The following is a 21,093-nucleotide window of genomic DNA, read 5'->3' on the forward strand; positions in this document are numbered from 1 at the left end:
TAAGTGTGTGCCAGGGCGACTACTGGAAGAGCGAGGATTAGGAGTCGAATGTAGAGAGGTTGTCAGATCTATGGTGAGGGCCCAGGTACTAGATACTTTGGTTCAGGATTGAGATGCACTGGCAGAGCTGGTTGAGATTCTCAGCGCTGGATGTGCACCAGGGTTTCTCAGCGCTGGACGTGCAGAGGACAGCGTAGGTCCAGATGGAGGTGCACTGGCAGAGCTGTTTGAGATTCTCAGCGCTGGATGTGCAGAGGAGGGCACAGGTGCGGATGGAGGTGCATTGCCAGAGCTCTTTGAGATTCTCAGCACTGGAAGTGCAGAGAACGGCGCTCGTCCAGATGGAGGTGCACTGGCAGAGCTGTTTGACATGCTCAGCGCTGGATGTGCAGAGGAGGGCGCTGGTCCGGATGGAGGTGCACTGGCAGAGCTGTTTGGGATTCTCAGCACTGGATGTGCAGAGGACGGCGCTGGTCCGGATGGAGGTGCACTGGCAGAGCTGTTTGAGATTCTCAGCGCTGGATGTGCAGAGGGTGGCGCAGGTCCGGATGGAGGTGCACTGGCAGAGCTGTTTGACATGCTCAGCGCTGGATGTGCAGAGGAGGGCGCTGGTCCGGATGGAGGTGCACTGGCAGAGCTGTTTGACATGCTCAGCGCTGGATGTGCAGAGGAGGGCGCTGGTCCGGATGGAGGTGCACTGGCAGAGCTGTTTGAGATTCTCAGTGCTGGATGTGCAGAGGGTGGCGCAGGTCCGGAGGGAGGTGCACTGGCAGAGCTGTTTGACATGCTCAGCGCTGGATGTGCAGAGGAGGGCGCTGGTCCGGATGGAGGTGCACTGGCAGAGCTGTTTGGGATTCTCAGCACTGGATGTGCAGAGGACGGCGCTGGTCCGGATGGAGGTGCACTGGCAGAGCTGTTTGAGATTCTCAGTGCTGGATGTGCAGAGGGTGGCGCTGGTCCGGATGGAGGTGCACTGGCAGAGCTGTTTGAGATTCCTAGCGCTGGATGTGCAGGGGACGGCGCTAGCCCAGATGGAGATGCACTGGCAGAGCTGTTTGGGATTCTCAGCACTGGATGTGCAGAGGACGGCACTGGTCCGGATGGAGGTGCACTGGCAGAGCTGTTTGAGATTCCTAGCGCTGGATGTGCAGGGGACGGCGCTAGCCCAGATGGAGATGCACTGGCAGAGCTGTTTGGAATTCTCAGCCCTGCATGTGCAGAGGACGGCACTGGTTCGGATTGAGGTGCACTGGCAGAGCTGTGCTGCGGGTGTGAGTTGAATAATAGAATTACCAAGACCGATGAGTGTAAAGTATGAGGGGCGTCAGCAGAGCCGCCCGATACCCCAGTACCAGGATCCGAGACTGTACTGAGGATATGGATCCAGGGTGACAAGATTCTTAAAACCAAAAATAGGGGCATTTAGCAAAAAGTAGAAGAAGGACTACAATTGTACATCAGACGAGGATGAGGGCGCTCACGCTCATCAGCAGAGAACTACAGAAGTGGCACTAAGAAAATAAACTCCAGTTTTTAAAGCCAGCATCATGCATGTTAATACTGCCGCTTCCTTAGAACAGCTTATAACTAACTACCCCTGCTTTGTGTATGATAAAAATGCACTTCACTCTGTTTTTAGTCGTCCGTCTGTCTCTAAAAACCGGGACTTGAGCTAAATGCACCGAAATCTGCCTTGACAGCTGGTTAAAAACGGGACTGTCCTGGCAAATTCGGGACGCCTGCTCGCCCTATGTGGATGGAGAAGCACTGGCAGAGCGGAGTTCATGTCCAAGGAATGGGATTACGAGAGCCCCTTTGCAGTGCATTGAGGTGCTCTACCAGAGCGGGGCTTCTGCACCCAATGCACGCTCACGCTATTGTGCCCCGCCCCCATCCCTTTCAACCCATCCTTTCTTGGTACCCGTGGGTATTTGGAGCAGATACATTACATGGCAAGAGGCAGAAAGTCAAGCAGTCCTTGAGAATTCGTGGAAGACCCTCCCCATTCCGTGTGTGACGTCAGACGGGGAGGGTCTCGAAGGCAGTGAAAGGCAGGTGAGATCCAATGGGAAGGGCGTACGGATGACTTCGCGTCCACCGCAGCACGCCTGGTATTTAAGGCCCCTGCTGCCTGTTTGGCTGCAGACACAGCCTCTCCCACCTGGGCTGTAGACACACCACCTCCAGCCTCAGCACCCCGTCCGTCCAGCGGAGGATCCATCCCAGCTAGGCTGCACGTCCCTTCCACCCCACCCCTCCGTTTCTAGCAATAATCCAAATGCCCTGGGCCTGCCCCGCAGCCAGAATGGTCCTTGCCGGATGCGTCTTCCTGATGCTGTTCTGCTTTCGAGGTAAGACATGTTGGGGAGGGGGCAGAGGGGAGGGTGGGTGTTCTCAAGAGACACCCCTTGAGAGTTCCCTGCTCGGAGGGTCTCTAGCACACACCTGCCCAGGCTCACCGCAGAGTCTGGGTGTTCACGTACTGGTTGAGCATCTGCCTGTCTGTGGTCCTCTGTGTTATTTTGGCCCGAGCCACAGTGGAGCTCACCTCTGCCCAGACACACCGCAGAGAGCACTGCCTGGGCTCTGCCTGTGATGACAGCTATGGAGCAGTGTGTCTTCCAGGGAGACCTCTCCTTACCCCTCCTTAAGTGCCCTCTGCAGCAGCTGGGCGTGCTGTCCCAGCTCTGCTTATAGCTAGTTAAGAAGCAGTGTGTCTTCCAGGCAGACCACCCCTTCGTGGCACAGACCCACAGCAGAAAGGGCTGCCTTGGCTCTGTGTATGAGGCCAGTCAAGAAGCAGTGTGTCTTCCCGGGAGACCTGTCCTTACCCCTCCTTGAGTGCACAGATCTCTGCATGGACAGCAGCTGTCTCAGCTATTTTAGCTAGTTAAGAAACAGTGTGTCTTCCAGGGAGACCTCCCTTTCGTAGATGTCCCCCCATCCGCCCGTGCAGGGTCTGCCCGATGCACAGACCCACAGCAGAGAGGGCGGCCTTAGCTCTATGTGTGAGGCGAGTCAAGAAGCAGTGTGTCTTCTAGTGGGGACCTATTTTTCTAGTCTCCCTCGTGTGTCTCTCTCCCTGAAGGGTCTGCCCTCCGCACACATCTCTAACGGGCATACAGCACAGAGGGCTGCCTGAGCTCTGCGTGTGAGGCTAGTTAAGAAGCAGTGTGTCTTCCGGAACGATCTCACCTTACCCATGTCTGTATAGGATGCTCTGGCACACACCCAGTGGGCTGCTTTGTTTATGGAGTCAACCAAGAGCTGTGTGTCTGCCAGGGAAACCTCACGCAGTGCTGTGTGTACCAGGGGCAGGCGCGCAACACCCATTGGACTCACAGGGCTTCAGCCCCCCCCGTCGTGTGTGGCAGCCCGGGCTGAGACACCTTCCCGGGCAAAAAAGCAGCCGCACCCGAGCACTTCACAGGTCTTTAAAAGACCATTTGCATGTTAATGAGGCCTTGCTGTTGTTTCACCCCCTCTAAGAGCCCCTGCAGCTCCACTCTGCCTATTGCTTAAAGTTCAGCCCCCCCGAAATTTTTGCTCAGCCCCCCCCGAAATTTTTGCTCAGCCCCCCCTGAAATTTGGCTCTAGTTGCGCCTCTGACCAGGGGTACCAGGGGACAGCAACACCGCCCCCTGCTCCTCTGAGTTATGCCTTATCTGTGGGGCCGGCTGCCGGTCACCCATGCCTGCCTGAGCCCACCTACGTGTGGAGGGGATATACAGGGTGTGTGTGTCTTTCAGAGAGAACCCCCCCCCACACTGGTAGTGTGCGTTCTGGGAAGCCCCTACTGAATTCAGCTCATCTTTGTTACCCCCGCCCTTCCTAGCCCCTCCCCAACACTCTACAGGACCTGCCACTGGTCCTTGCACGGACTGTGTGCAGCAGTTTGATGCCCGGCCTACCTGTGTGTGCATAAAGATGCTGGTCGCGTGGAGCCTGCTTCCAGGAATTCTCCCGGGTGTGCGCGTGCAGTGAAGCGCTGCGGCTCAGACTGTACACAGAACCCTTAGTGCCTGGGTTTCCACAGATGTCTCTCGCTGCTTGATGAGCTGAGACAGGAGTCACTCACATCCAGCGGACACCGTCGCGCCTATTTCCCATTAGTGTGCGAATTGTACTCTGTTTCCTGTACCTTACCCAGTGCCCACTGTCTTTCCTGGGTGCTGTGTCGAGTTATGTCATATGTTAGTTCGAAAGCGTTTATGGGGCTCGACGCGGCTTCAAAACACTGCGATGTGTGGAGAGAAGGAATGGTGTTAAAGGAAAATAAATAAAGAAACGCGAAAGGCGACGGGGGGGGAACGGTTCAATGCCATGTTGATTGCTGTATGGCACATACACAGCAGTGAGGCCGCTTCCAGGCGCTAAGAGGTGAATACAATTAAGAGAAGGATGAGGCCATTTCGAGGCGCTATGGGGTGAATAAAATAGGGGAAGGAGTTTATGAAGAGAGGGAAGAGACGCGATGTGAGCATGCTATATGTGTAGCGCTTGTTCCAAACTTAAGTCGCTTCAAGGCGACGCGAAGCGAACAGAAGGCGAAGCAGTGGGAACGAAGGGAAATGAGTCTTTATCCCGGAGGCCGAGAACTGTAGAAATACTGGAGGTGACACAAACGAGATTCCGAATTAGGATGCGTCCCCTTATGACAGGACCCGACCAGCGACCCCCATGTACTTCCATCTTGCTTTGCTTGGATGCTGAACATGGTGGCGTGTTCCCAGCGTATGGTCGCACTGACCGTAGTAGGACAATCTGGCAGTGCTGAAAGGGCTGGCCTGACAGATGAGCCTGTATTATGGCCTGGCGGGCCGGTTTTACTGTTTATTTCTCTGATATTAGCACAAACATCGCCTGCGGCAAGTACACATGCATGGTTTCCCATATACCTTGCATTGCACCTGTACAGCTTATCTTTACACGTTTAAAACTGATCCGTATTGCAAACGTAGCCCCCTTTTTTAGATGCATGATTCGTTAATGAGTGACACTTTTGATGTTTGTCCCAGTCCGACCCGGGCGCAGCGTGTCCTTGACCCTGCACGTGACCTGCTCCTGCCCGGCGTGTGCTGAAGGCTTTCAGCACCATGGACAGAAGACAAGGAACCGCCCCCAAGCCCCGCCTGTCACATTCCCTGAAGCCGTCCGAAGGGGGCTCGCCCCTGGAATATGTAATGCCTGAATTTGGGGCGTGTGCGCCTATTTCGTCAGGGAGCATGGAGGTACTGGGGAGAGATCTGTGGGGGACCATGTATCACAAACTAGAATTGCTTCTTTTCTATTACATTTTGTGAGAGATTTTCTTTTGTGATTTGACTAGAACGATATCTGTTTGGTATTTGTACCGTTGACAGAGACTCAACTCTCGGTCTAAAGTAAGGGATCTAATCAAGTGACAGAGCTGAGCTGGAATCAAATCAAGTGACAGAGACGAGATGTGATCAGATCAATGACATAGTCAGGCTGAAATCAAATGAAGTGACAGAGAACTGTCTGGGATCATATCAAGCGACAGAGCTGGTGTCAGGACAAGAGTCAGAGCCAGGCTGGGGTCAGATAAAACAATGATTCACAGGGAAATCCATCTCTTCCTGTAGTTTCACCATGGGGAAACAAACCTTGCATAAGAAGTTTTATTTTTGATAGTTATGGCAGTAAATTTACACAGGTTCAAGGGCAAACAATTCAATAGCAAATAACTGAATTTATTGCACAACATTTCTTTGAATTTGTATTTACTAGAATGAACCAGAACAAGGGCTCATGCTTATCAGTGAAGGGAAGGTGCTGGTGGGACGTGATAAAAAAGGGAGGAGAAAAACAATGCATCACTATTAAAAAGACATATGACTCCAGTTTCACATACGTTTAACATTATACATGGAGTCTATATAAGTCTGGTAGTCTGTGGTGTTTCGACCTCCGTTAGTCTGAGGTCATCATCAGGACTGAGCAAAAGCGCTCTGAATCTATAAGCAGGAATTGGTTCACGGAAAATGCGATAAGATGCTCATCAAAGAAAGACCCGGCCGGTCACTCACAGCGGAACGGGAGGAGGGTTGAGGGCCTGTCACCTCAAGTCCAGCCGACCTGAAGTACGCCTGGATTTATATTGGCTCCCACACCTCGGAGGAACTACCATTTTTCCAGACAGCTTGGAATTACTTGCATCCCTTTCTAAACTTATCTTCCTGCCCAGAAGTATGCTATCATCTTATCGCTAACCCGGTTGATTGAACCTCACCTTTCTCTGTGCACTCCATATGATTCACCCTTGTCCCATAGCGGTATTGAGCTTCTGATACCGCTTGCTCCTTTTCAACTTGATTCAATTCCTCTCTGACTATCCACAAGATCTGTATCGCCCCAACACCACTGCATCAAGTAATCCAGATGTTTTTACTTCAGGCCGGCTGGACTTGAGCTGACTGGCCTTCAACCCTCGTCTCGTTCCGCTGTAAGTGACCGGCCGGGTCTTTCTTTGATGAGCATCTTATCGCATTTTCCGTGATCCAATTCCTGCTTATAGATTCAGAGCGCTTTTGCTCAGTCCTGATGATGACCTCAGACTAACGGATGTTGAAACGCCACAGACTACTAGACTTATATAGACTTCATTTATAATGTTAAACTAATTTGAAACAGGAGTCATATGTCTTTTTAATAGTGATGCATTGTTTTTATCCTCCCTTTTCTATCACTTTCCACAGCACCTTCCTTTAACTGATAAGCATGAGCCCTTGTTCTGGTTCATTCTAGTAAATACAAATTCAGAGAAACTTTGTGCAATAAATTCAGTTATTTGCTACTGAAACTTTTGTCCTTGGCCCTGTGTCATAACCATATAAAATTATGTTGTGTATTCAAGGTTTGTTTCCCTGATGGTAAAACTATACAAAGAGATGTTTTTCCCTGTGTCCCATTGTTTGTGTAAACATAGAAAATTACCCCAGGGTCTCTGAATTTATGGGGTTACGCTTGTTCTCCTATATCTATGGGATCAGATGAAGGCACAAATGCACAGGATGGGGTCTGAGCAAGGATCACTGACGAGCTTGCTGGATTAATTAAGTGGCAGGTGAGACAGACTGGAGTAAAGAGACAGACAGACAGGCAGACAGGGCTCATTGGAAGGGATGGAGTCTAGCTAGACTCAGATCAAGGCATAGAGGTGGACTGAGATCATATTACCATGACAGGCAGACAGAGCACACTTGAGAGCAAGAGAGTCGAACAACAGGCAGTTGGGCAAGCGACAGAAAGACAGAGTGGTTTAATGTTAAAGGGAAGCAGAAATCATTGGTTCTTCAAAAATGAAGCATGACACTACGGGCTCAGGCAGAGAGACAGATAGGAATAGATTTATCAAGATTTTGCGTTGCCACAAAGTTCCTCCAAATCCTGATCAAGTATTTGGGGGCATATCTACAAGGCGGCAATAAAAAATTATCGCCGCTTTTTCGGCCGTTTTTCGGCCAAAAAGCTGCGATAATTTTATCGCTATATCAGCAAGGTCACGCTATCACGTGAATCCTTGCCTTAGCGCCTGTTTACAGAACGCCCAGCTTTGGATCTCTAATGAGATGCAAAGTGGGCGTTCCCTCACGAAATAACTGGAGAAATGCCGCTGACCGACATTTCTCCAATTATCAAGGGAATCGCTAACAAGCATAGCGATAAGAAAAGTAGCGCTAACCATGGTAATCGCTACTTTCCTTACGCCTGCTTTAGTTCTGACTTAGCCATGTAATCCAATGGGAGGTGGATATCATGGCTAAGACCACCCTGCCCTATCATCAAGGTATCGCCGGTCACAGTGCGATTATCGCTGGATTTCCAGCGATAATCACACTGTTTTCCAGCTAACGCTTGCATTTCTATCGCTTTGGAGATAAGCGTTGCTGATAGCACGCTATCTCCGCGATAGAAAACAGCGATAGCCGGCGATAATTATCCTAGCGCTAAGTGCGCTTAGCGATAATGATTGCCGGCCCTTGCTGATATGCCCCTTACTTTCCAGGATAAAACATTTTGGTTACTGGGAAGTTGCACTTAGAGCAGTGGAAAAAGCAGGAGTAGCACCAGACTATATTTAGTAAACATGGTTCTGCGCTCCTCTTTCCCCCAGCTCAAGCAAGCTGCCTAGTGCAAAAAAACGTTTTGCTGTGGAAAGTAAATACTTAGGGAAAGATCTACTCATTTTTATTTACTAGCACATTTGGTCATGGTGGGGGGAGAAGAAAAATTAATTGCATACCTTATGCCATCTCTCCTCATTCTGTGAACATACTGCTCTGCCCTCTCTGACATCTCTTTTCATATATTAAGAACAGACTGTCATTCCCTCTGTACCATCTCTCCTTGTACTGAGAACAGACTGCACTTCTCTCTGTACCGTCTCTCCTTGTACTGAGAACAGACTGCTCTTCCCTCTGTACCATCTCTCCTTGTACTGAGAACAGACTGCTATTACCTCTGTACCATCTCTCCTTGTACTGAGAACAGACTGCTCTTCCCTCTGTACCATCTCTTCTTGTACTGAGAACAGACTGCTCTTCCCTCTGTACCATCTCTCCTTGTACTGAGAACAGACTGCTCTTCCCCCTGTACCATCTCTCCTTGTACTGAGAACAGACTGCTCTTCCCTCTGTACCATCTCTCCTTGTACAGAGAACAGACTCTCTTCCCTCTGTACCATCTCTCCTTGTACAGAGAACAGACTGCTCTTCCCTCTGTACCATCTCTCCTTGTACTGAGAACAGACTGTTCTTCCCCCTGTACCATCTCTCCTTGTACTGAGAACAGACTGCTCTTCCCCCTGTACCATCTCTCCTTGTACTGAGAACAGACTGCTCTTCCCTCTGTACCATCTCTCCTTGTACAGAGAACAGACCGCTCTTCCCTCTGTACCATCTCTCCTTGTACAGAGAACAGACTGCTCTTCCATCTGTACCATCTCTCCTTGCACAGAGAACAGACTGCACTTCTCTCTGTACCATCTATCCTTGTACAGAGAACAGACTCCTCTTCCCTCTGTGCCATCTCTCCTTGTACAGAGAACAGACTCCTCTTCACTCTGTACCATCTCTCCTTGTACTGAGAACAGACTGCTCTTACCTCTGTACCATCTCTCCTAGTGCTGAGAGAACAGACTGCTCTTCCCTCTGTACCATCTCTCCTTGTACTGAGAACAGACTGCTCTTGCCTCTGTACCATCTCTCCTTGTACTGAGAACAGACTCCTCTTCCCTCTGTACCATCTCTCCTTGTACTGAGAACAGACTCCTCTTCCCTCTGTACCATCTCTCCTTGTACTGAGAACAGACTGCTCTTCCCTCTGTACCATCTCTCCCTGTACTGAGAACGGACTGCTCTTCCCTCTGTACCATCTCTCCCTGTACTGAGAACAGACTCCTCTTCCCTCTGTACCATCTCTCCCTGTACTGAGAACGGACTGCTCTTCCCTCTGTACTATCTCTCCCTGTACTGAGAACAGACTCCTCTTCACTCTGTACCATCTCTCCTTGTACTGAGAACAGACTGCTCTTACCCCTGTACCATCTCTCCTAGTGCTGAGAGAACAGACTGCTCTTACCTCTGTACCATCTCTCCTAGTGCTGAGAGAACAGACTCCTCTTCCCGCTGTACCATCTCTCCTTGTACTGAGAACAGACTGCTCTTGCCTCTGTACCATCTCTCCTTGTACTGAGAACAGACTGCTCTTCCCTCTGTACCATCTCTCCTTGTACTGAGAACAGACTGCTCTTACCTCTGTACCATCTCTCCTAGTGCTGAGAGAACAGACTGCTCTTCCCTCTGTACCATCTCTCCTTGTACTGAGAACAGACTGCTCTTGCCTCTGTACCATCTCTCCTTGTACTGAGAACAGACTCCTCTTCCCTCTGTACCATCTCTCCTTGTACTGAGAACAGACTCCTCTTCCCTCTGTACCATCTCTCCTTGTACTGAGAACAGACTCCTCTTCCCTCTGTACCATCTCTCCTTGTACTGACAACAGACTGCTCTTCCCTCTGTACCATCTCTCCCTGTACTGAGAACGGACTGCTCTTCCCTCTGTACCATCTCTCCCTGTACTGAGAACAGACTCCTCTTCCCTCTGTACCATCTCTCCCTGTACTGAGAACAGACTGCTCTTCCCCCTGTACCGTCTCTCCTAGTGCCGAGAGAACAGACTGGCCCTCGTGTCATGCCGTATCTCCTTATACTGTTAATAGGCCGATTTCGCCTCTCTGCCATCTCTCCTTGAACTGAGCTCTGACTCTTACCTCTGGGCCATCTCCCGCCATCTCCCGCCATGCTGAGAGTAGATTGCTTGCTATCAGTGCCATCTCCCCTCGTGCTTCCCTTGCACCCTCAGCCTATGCGAACACTAGACTTCTCTGCCCTCTGTGCCATCTCTCATTGTACTGAGTATTGCCCCCTCCCCCCCCCCCATCTACCCACATATTGAGAATAGATGGTTCCCCTCCGCGCCCCACGTGTCTCTTCTTATACAGAGAATAGACTGCTTGTCACCACATGACGTCTCTCCTTATATTCTGAATAGACTACTCTTCACCCCATGACATCTCTACTTACACTGTGAATAGACTGTCATTCACACCATTTCTTCTCTCCTTATACCATCCATAGACTGCTCTTTACACCGTCATCTCTCCTTATACTCTGAATAGACTGCTTGCCACCCTCACCCTATGCGAACACTAGACTTCTCTGCCCTCTGTGCCATCTCTCATTGTACTGAGTATTGCCCCCTCCCCCCAACCACCATCTACCCACATATTGAGAATAGATGGTTCCCCTCCGCGCCCCACGTGTCAGCTTTCCATGCTGACTAGACTGGTCGCCACTCCATCCTGTCTCCTTATTCGGAGTATACACAGCTCCTTACAGCATGACATCTCTCCCTATACTCTGAATAGACTGCTCTTCACCTCAAGAAGTCTATTCTTATACAGAGAATAGACTGCTTGTCATCACATGACGTCTCTCCTTATACTCTCAATAGACTGCTTGTCATCACATGACATCTCTCCTTATACTCTGAATAGACTGCTCTTCACCTCAAGATTTCTCTTCTTATACAGAGAATAGACTGCTTGTCACCACATGACGTCTCTCCTTATACTCTCAATAGACTGCTTGTCATCACATGACGTCTCTCCTTATACTCTGAATAGACTGCTCTTCACCCCATGACATCTCTACTTACACTGTGAATAGACTGTCATTCACACCATTTCTTCTCTCCTTATACCATCCATAGACTGCTCTTTACACCGTCATCTCTCCTTATACTCTGAATAGACTGCTTGCCACCCCATGTCATCTCTCTTTACACTCTGAATAGACTGCTCTTCACCTCATGACAACTCTCCTTAGACTCAGAATAAACTGCTCTTTACCCCCATGTAATCTCTCCTTACTCTCTGAATAGACTGCTCTTAACCCCATGTCATCTCTCCTAATACTCTGAATAGATTGCATGTCACCTTATGACGCCTCTCCTTACACTCTGAATAGACTGCTTGTCACCCCATGTTATATTTTCTTTCACCCTGAATAGACTGCTCTATACTCCATGTCACCTCTCCTTACACTCAATAGACTGCTCTTACACCATGTGATCTCTCCTTCTTCTCTGAAAAGACTGTTCTTCACCCTATATCATCTCTCCTTGGGCTGCTGTTCACCCCATGTCATCTCTCCTTATACTCTGAATCGATTGCTTGTCGCCACATGACATCTCTCCTTATATGCTGAATAGACGGTTCTTCACTCCCGTCATCTCTTCTTGTTCTCTAAATAGACTGCTCTTCACCCCTTGTCGTCTCTCCTTATACTCTGAATAGACTACTCCTTACCTTATGTATTCTCTCCTTACACTCTGAATAGACTGCTTTTCACCCCATGTCATCTTTCCTTATACTCTGAATAGACTGCTTGTCACCGCATGATGTCTCTCCTTATACTCTGAATAAACTACTCTTCACCCCATGTCATCTCTCCTTACAGTCTGAATAGACTGCCCTATACCCCATGTCGTCTCTCCTTACACTCTGAATAGACTGCTCTTAAACTCATGTCATCTCTCCTTATACTCTGAATATATTGCGTGTCACCATATGACGTCTCTCCTTACACTCTGAATAGACTGCTCTTCCCCTTGTCATCTCTCCTTGTACTCTAGATTGCTTGTCACCCCATGTTATCTCTCCTTATATTCTCAATAGACTGCTCCTTAAGCCACGACATCTCTCCTTGTACTCTGAATAGACTGCTCTTTACAAAATGTAATTTCTCCTTATACTCTGAAAAGACTGTTGTTCACCCCATGTCATCTCTTCTTAGACTGCTGTTCACCACATGGCATCTCTCTTTATATTCTGAACAGAGTGCTCTTCATCCCCTGTCATCTCTCCTTACACTCTGAATAGACTGCTGTTTACTACATATTGTCTCTCCTTCTACTCTGAATAGACTGCTCTTCATGCCATGTCATCTCTCCTTACATTCTGAATAAAGTGCATGTCACCCCACACAATCTCTTCTTGCACTCTGAATATACTGCCCTATACCTCATGTTATCTCTCCTCATACTCGGAACAGACTGTTGTTCACCCCATGTCATCTCTCTTTAGACTTCTGTTCACCCCATGTCATCTCTCCTTACATTCTGGATAGAGTGCATGTCACTCCACACAATCTCTTCTTGCACTCTGAATAGACTGCCCTATACCTCATGTAATATCTCCTTATACTCTTCACAGACTGTTGTTCACCCCATGTCATCTCTCTTTAGACTTCTGTTCACCCCATGTCATTTATCCTTACACTCTGAATAGACTGCTCTTCACCCAATGTCATCTCGTTATACTCTGAAAAGACTGCTCTTCACCTCAAGATGTCTCTTCTTATACAGAGTTAGACTGCTTGTCACCACATGACGTCTCTCCTTATACTCTCAATAGACTACTTTTCACCCCATGTCATCTCTCCTTATACTCTGAATACATCGCATGTCACTCCACACCATCTCTCCTTACACTCTCAATAGACAGGTCATCGTCCGCGCTATCTCTCCTTATAGGCAGTGTATATTCCCTGTCACCCCTCCCCAGCCTTCCCTAAACCCATTCAAAGGTAGTGTCCAGGTCTCTTCCAAATGTGCACAATCCCACAATTCCATAGGAATTGCAGCAATAAATTGAGTCAGCACCCGTGTATCAGCAAAGCACGTGACCAACTAGTTTAACGTTTCTGCTTTTCTAAGCAAATTCTGACTGAACATGTTCCCATTTTGTGGGGTGGGTCCCAGACAGGAAGTGCAAAACAACACTGGGGGCTTAAATTTGCTAAGCCTTTTATGTCACCCTTGCATCGCGGAAGGCGACGCAGGGCAACGCAAAGGCCAATTTGGAATTTACAAGCCTCGCATGGCCCGATTTGCATAGACTGGTGTGGCTTTGTAAAGAAATGTAACGCAGCGGCTTGGACAACTTGGGAGGTGTTTCATGGGTGGAGCATGGCCGTTCCATGCATCCACTCATGGATTTTGGTGCATTGCCAGATTTGGTAAAGCTTGTAAACCTGGGAATGCATCAAAATGCGACGCCTTCCCGTAATCCGTACCATGGAGAAATCCCTTTATTTCTCCTCTTTATTTCCTCTTTCCTGTACTCTGTAGCACACATAAAAAGAGGAAAATGCCTCAAAGTATTGTTTTTGTGCAGGAAGCTGTCCCTTCAAACAATCGTGCCTGTAACGCAGACACCCTTGCATTATGGTGCAAGGGTCCCTGCATTGGCACTAGGCAGCACACAGTGCACAATCGCAAGGAGAGGGCAGAAATGCTCTGTATCTTTGTAAATATGAAGCACTTCTGCTCCCTCCCTTTCATGCACTGCAGCAACTTTGCTTGTTTACCTGCATTAAAAGAAAGATTAGTAAATATGCCCCTATGTCTCTGCAAGACCCATTGGTAAAATATAATTAAAGGTTTTGCCAAAGAAAATTAAGAGATTGTGCAAAAAAGTACAGAGAATTTTATCGAAGGAATTATGGGTAGAGAAAAAGGAAATGGTGATGTTAGTAAAGCTTTCACTAATCTAGTAATGGATGGACACGCAGTGTATTTATTTGCAGGGTCGTATGCAAGTTCATAGAATACAATTTCTGAGGAAACATCTCACTTAAAGTATTTGATTGAGATTTTCAAGAGGAATGGCATTAACCATGGAGTAGAGATGAGCTAATAGTATATTGTTTTTTTTCAAAACTCCATGCTTCCATTTAAAGGTGAAAATGTTGTTACTCTTGGAAATAGGTTCTCTCTGTTGTTTTTGTTGGCAAGTATCTTATGGCTACCTTTTCCCTCCACTCCTCCTTCCCCCTGTTTTGCATTATACTTTTTTTTATAAATATTGCCGATCCTCATAATCCCCCAAAACTCTCATTCAAGCATTCCATTTTCCCTCCTCTGTCCATGGTCCTTTATGCTCCTCCTCCTCCCTCCTTCCTCACTCCTGTCTCTTGTCTTTTTGGTGGGATGGGGATCTCCCAAATCTCCTCCTTCACCCATTTTTACAATCGTTTTTTTCTCCCCAAACTCCATCATTCCTATTTTTTCAGCTTTGTTAGTAGGGTTGGACTATTCCAAATCCGCATTTCACCTCTTAAACCTTCCCCTGCCCTACATCTCTCTAGCTTTGCCTCCTTACTTTTTTTTTCTCCTATGCCATTACAACAATTTTCCCTAGCCAGTAATCTTTTGTGGTCCACAATTTATTAACTGTTTTATTTAAAATATAAACATTGTTACTCTTTTTTTACCTGTTCTTCTGGGTATATTATATTTGACCCCACTGTATTTCTGTCTAATTCATTTTTTCACTAAGTAGTTTTCAATAATTTTGGTTATTCGATATAGGTCCTAATACTTTTTTCCCTGTGAATGAACATAGTACAGTTAGGAGAGATAGAGAAGGAAAAACAGTCTGTTATTAGTGGGGTTGGCCATGCTAAAGAGACGATAGGAAATATTACATAGGGTTGGAGGATGAAGCAAGGGACATCCATGTCATAAAAGAGTTTGAGCATGTAAAAGGAAAGGCAGGCAGATTTATTGCAGGGGTGAGAAATGTATACAAAAGGAGATATCAAATGGTTAGAGGTTGGATATAGGTGGATTACATTTTACGTAGATAAAGACGCTCATGTTAAAAGAGGGCCAGAGAATGTAGTAAAGGTAGGGTGGCAAGTGCTGTTAGGGACATTAAGGGTCACATTTACAACGGAAGTGACGGAGTGAGGCATTAGCCTTCCTGGCTTAACGCCTCACTCGGCCAGTTCAGAAATGTAGGGCTGCACCATATATACAAGAATATGGTACAGCCCTGCGTTTCCCCTGCGCTGCCACTACACTTAGCAGCCTAGCGCCAACGCAGGCACCCTTGTACCATAGTGTAAGGGTTTCTGCGTGCAGGGGAAGATTGTTTATGTGCAGGAAGGTCCACCTTCCTGCCCATAAACAATCTTTAAGTGCCATTTTGTAACTTCTAAGTGTGCTGCTTAATGCAGCACACAAAGAAGTTACAAAATGTCATTTTTAGAATATGATTGTTTATTTGCAGGAAGGGGAACAATCATTGGCCTTTTGCTGTTTTCTTGTGTGCTGCACAACGCAGCACATATGGAAACAGCAAAAACTAGGAGAAATGAAACATTTCTCCTCGCTGTGCTAGGATAAGACCAGGTTTTCCTTGGTACTAATTCTGGTGCTGCCTCCTATTTACGCCTCCCTTGTAAATAGAGGGCAGCGTCAGAATCAGTGGGTGTTGCGGTGGAAAGCCCACAGCAACACCCATTGGCCTCCCCTTCCATGCTAAGCATAGCGTGAATGGGGGCCTTATTTACAAGGCAGCATTACACCACATTAAGTGGCTTCATGCTGCCTTGTAAATAAGACGAAGCCCCTATCGCCAAAGGAATGTCGTAAAAAGTGACGTTTCAGTGGCGACAGGGGCTTGTAAATATGCCCCTAAGTTTGCAAAGGCCCCATAATAAAGGGCGAACATATTTTGATTTATAGATCTAATTATGATGTGATAACTAATCAATGCTTAAGAGAGTGTCAGAAATATTAATGGATACAAATGAGGTGGAATATGGATTGTTTCATGTAGGATTATGTTTTATTTGTTAAGGAAGAAAGCCTGAGTAGATTAATTATGTATGGGTATACTAGTGTTTTGGAGCAAAGCTTTCATGTGTAATTCTATGAATGACATTTTTACGATTTTGAAACTTTTTCCAACTATCATAACAGTTCCAAACGAGAGGACCGTATGCATTTCCTTGCATGGTGTTCAGGTGTTAGCCAGCATTCATTATCATAACTGACCCGATGGGTACTTTCCTGAAAAGGGCCCTGTTGCTACTCTCGGGTGAAGGGCACTCATTGTAAATGGTGCTTCAGTCTAGTTCAATCTCCCAATTTGTCACAGACTATGATTTGGCCATATTCACCAGTACAAAGATATTCAAATGACAGGCGCGCCCTCTACCGGCTTCCACTGGGACTCAAAGTACCCGAGTCTAGTAATCTGCGTGCATATGACTCAAACAGTGCGCTGGGTCGTTCGGCTCTCCCACCGCAGCACGCTGTAAGCAGACCGTACGTTGTCTTTACTTTGAAGTTGAACTAGTGTTGTTTTACTCAGGGACTTCCTAAGGGGTTTGGGGCCCTGGGCCAAACGTATTTTGGGGACACCAGTTTGAAACAGCTTTTTATTTATGATCCATGTTTCATCTCTTTCATGCCCTCTTTGGCCAGGTCACTGACAGTGCACAGGCACATTCGTCCAAATTCTAAATGTGTTTGCATTTAATATTCAGGGATAGTGATGTTTTCAATATTGTAACACAGCAGCAGCTGAGCTCACTAATATTACTGAAAATAATCTCTGTTTCACCCTCCCATTTCGAATATGTGAGGTCCTGTTTTGATCGAAAAGAAACTTTTTTAATGGATGGAGCATGAAACACAAACACAACATTTCTCTGCAAAATGTATATAACAGACTCTCACACCTCACCCATGCTACAAATAAATGAAAGGAAAAGGGTACTTAAAATAATCTGTTTAAGAATTATACAAGGTCATCAGGGCAAGACTCTGCAGAACAGCGGTGGCTCTATCAGGGGACCCTGAAAGGCTGGGGCCCTGGGCCAGTGCCCACTTTGCCCTTGCCATAAAACGTCTCTGGTTTTATTTCTCGTCAGACAACTCTGGGTGGTGGCATCCGTAGAGGGACGCCAGGCGAAACCGCAGGTAGTTCAACCACCTGGGTACACTTTGCGGCACCACAGCCTGATTAAGTGCAATAACTTGCTTTGCACCAGTGCAAGATCATTAAGTTCTATTTCTAGCCTATATCTCCGTACCTCTCAATGCCCCATAGCCGTGCTACAGTCAAGGTCTATGGAATTATGGGATTTTGGCTCTGTGTCATTTTTCGACTAATTATGGATTTGCTGCATTTGCCACACAATCTATTACCTGCTGCAGAATCTGCAGATTTATTTTGTATATAGCGTTATATAGCTTAAATGGATAAAAGGTTTCTAAAACGGGGCAACATGTGTAGATGCGCAGTAGAAGGCCCTTCATAAAGATTGACTGCAGGGCCGGACTGGCCATAGCGGGCACTAGGCAATCCCCTGTTGGGCCGCACGGGTGGGGGCCAGTTTTGGGCCCCTGTCGGCCGTTTTCGTTACTGGGCCGCAAAATCGGCCCTGAAACAAAATCGGCCGAAAACCGGCCTGGCAAAGAGCTCGGCCCCCCCCCCCCCCCAATGGGGGGGGGGGATGCACTTTGCCAGGGTCGGTTTTGGTTCCCAGTCCGGCCCTGGTTGACTGGTCATCTTTCTGTTGCTTATTTCTGTATTTGGGTGTCAGACTGGTTCTAATGAGGCAAAACCTTTGCCAAGATAGTGTTAACGTGCAAAGATGTCAAAATAATGATGTAATACAATGACAAAATGAGCTGCATTGAGCCACAAAAATGTCTCCTCACCTGCAAGATAATTCCAATGGCCCTGATTCTAGGTTATCAAGCTCTATGTCGGGAAGGAGTTAAGCTCCTGTTGTGATCTTTATATACGGGCAACATTTGGTGAAGGTGCAATGAGTGGGTTAGCAAAAAAACATTTTCCCATGGTACATTAAACTGTATTAGCAATGGCAACTGGTTTTCTCAACACTTAGATGCGTCTTCTCATGTGCCCTGCTGTATATGGGAAATGGAATACTCCAAGATTTCATCACTTAGAGACACAAGCGGGTAGATGGATAACGTTTTCCTGAGTGTAAATAAAAATGTAGAATGGAAAAGTGAAAATCTCTGCAGGGAAATTGACAGCTGATTTACAAAGCCAGTTTTGCATGGGGAGGTTGCATTTACGAACTAGAAAATCTCACAAAGAATGCAGATTTGTACATATTCGGAAGTGCTTAGGTGGGCAAAGTTAAGTGAGTGCCTTTTGGGGAGTATGAGAATAGGGGACTATAAAAATGTGCCCAATATTGACACAGTCATAATTTTGTGGGGTGTCACTAACATTTTCAAAGTCTTTCTGATGCTTATCTGGTTTTCTAGACTTACACTTATTTGAAATAGTTGTAAGTGGTGCTGAAAGTTAGGCAACGGGAATGATCTAACTGATTTTTCTGGGGTGTGTGAAGGAAGGGTGTATCCAACAGTGTGTGAAGGGGTTACAATCAAAACATTTTCCACTGGGATAAAAAAACATACTTTTACAATTTTTGAAATTGGGCAAGTTGTCTATACAATTGTATGCAGATTCTGTGCAATAAATGGACTCAGTACGTGCAGAGCTCTATTCACAAAGGTAAATTTACACATGTTTATTTACTCATGTGTAAATGTACTCTTGCGGTTAGGTTTAAATGTACCCTTTTCTGTTAATCACTATTTCGAAGTGTAGTTTTACTGCAAACTGAATCTAGGGCGGTGACGATATCTGCGAGTACAATTACGACCGTAAAGTTTACTTCTGGCACCAGAGCAGAGATATCCCTATGTCAAAGTATTTGGGAAAATTAATCAAGTTCAATATTATATTTAAAAAATATAAAGTATATATTAATGTAAAAGAAAATTGTAAATTAATTTAAAATAATTATAAATAGCGTAGAACGATTAAAATGTATAGCACCTTAACTCATCAAATTAAATCCTAAATATTCAAATAATTTAAATATATTAATTTATTTGATAAAGATTTTTAATCAGCAAATAAACAAATCCCATCCCTACCAGCATATTCATATTTATTTAATACTTACTAAATATAAGTAAAAGTCATTTGTTTAATTAACTGAAATAACATTTTATTACAAATTGTATTTCATTATTTAAAAGTAGTTTGTTATTTTTAATATTATATCATATTTAATTTTTATTATAACTTTTCAAACCAGATTAAGATTATAAATGCCGAAGCATGTTTTTGTGTGTGTATATGTGTGTGTATATATACTATATATTTTTTTTTCACTGTGTAGCAACTAGTGAACAAACTGTGGGGCATATCTACAGTAAAGTGGTGAAGCGTGTCGTTAAGCCAAGAAGGCTAACAACACGCTTCAGTACTTTAGAAACTCAGGACCGCACCATATATACTAGAATATGGCGCAGCCCTTAGTTTCCCCCTGCGCTGGCACTAAATTAAGCTGCCTAGCGTCAACGCAGGCACCCTTGCACCATAGAGCAAGAGTGCCTGTGTTGAGCAGTACATTGTTTATGTGCAGGAAGGTCCCACTTCCTGCACATAAACAATCTTTAAATGCCGTTTTGTAACTTCTATGTGTGCTGCTTAATGCTGCACACATAGAAGTTGCAAAACAGCATTTTTTTTTAAACGATTGTTTATGTGCAGGCTGGGGGACCTTCCTGCACACAAGCAATTATTGGCAATTTGCTGTTTCTATCTGTGCTGCACAAGGCAGCACACATGGAAACAGCAAAAACTAGGAGAATTAAAGCAGTTCTCCTTGATTTGCCTGTTTAAGATCAGGTTTTCCCTGGTCTTAATTTTAGCGCTGCCTCCTATTTACGCTGCACTTGTAAATAGGAGGCAGCATCAAAATCAATAGGTGTTGCGGTGGAACGCCCACTGCAACACCTATTGCCCTCCATCTAAACACAGCGTGAAAGGGTGCCTTATTTACAAGGCAGCGTGACGTTGTGGTGGTGATAGGGGCTTGTAAATATGCCCCTTTGTGGCATGTGCTCCGAAGCAACGGAGGTCCAAACTCTGGAAATCCTGTTCAGTAACCAGTAAACAGACTGTATGGCACGCGCCCAGAAGCAACGGAGGCCCATCCTCCAAAAATCCTGTTCAGCAACTACTGAAAAGACTGTGTGGCATGTGCTCGGAAGCAACAGAGGCCCATTCTCTGGAAATCCTGTTCAGCAACCATTGAAGAGACTGAATGACACACACCCAGAAGCAACAGAGGCCCATCCTCTGGAAATCCTGACATTCATCCAGTAAAGAGACTGAATGACACACACCCAGAAGCAACAGAGACCCATCCTCTGGAAAAGCTATTCAGCAACCAGTGAACAGACTGTGGGGCATGTGCTCAGAAGCAAGAGAGACCCATCCTCTGAAAATCCTCATATTCAACCAGTGAACAAACTATATGGCACGCACCCAGAAGCAACAGAGACCCATCCTCTGGAAATCCTGTTCAGCATCTAGTGAACAAACTGTGGGGCATATTTACAGTAAAGTGATGAAGCGTGTCATTAAGCCAAGAAGGCTAACAACACGCTTTGTCACTAGAAACCCAGGGCTGCACCATATTTACTAGAATATGGTGCAGCCCTTTGTTTCACCCTGCGCTGGCACTAAATTAAGCTACCCAGCGCCAACGCAGGCAGCATTGCACCATAGAGCAAGGGTGCCTGTGTTGAGGGGAAGATTGTTTATGTGCAGGAAGGTCCCCCTTCCTTACATTAACAATCTTTAAATGC

General features: G+C 46.4%; 1 protein-coding gene across 1 annotated transcript in view; it reads left to right on the forward strand.

Annotated features, from left to right (window-relative positions):
- The first annotated feature begins 2,141 nt into the window (after positions 1-2,141).
- CCER2 (coiled-coil glutamate rich protein 2) overlaps positions 2,142-21,093 on the forward strand; it is a 41,501-nt gene continuing 22,549 nt past the window's right edge. Inside the window, exon 1 of the mRNA XM_085624995.1 lies at positions 2,142-2,351. Coding sequence (XP_085481121.1) covers positions 2,279-2,351 — 73 coding nt within the window. The 5' untranslated portion in view covers positions 2,142-2,278. The remainder of the gene's footprint in view (positions 2,352-21,093) is intronic.

This window comes from Triturus cristatus, chromosome 9 (genome assembly GCF_964204655.1).
Source record: "Triturus cristatus chromosome 9, aTriCri1.1, whole genome shotgun sequence".
NCBI classification, from domain to species: domain Eukaryota; kingdom Metazoa; phylum Chordata; class Amphibia; order Caudata; family Salamandridae; genus Triturus; species Triturus cristatus.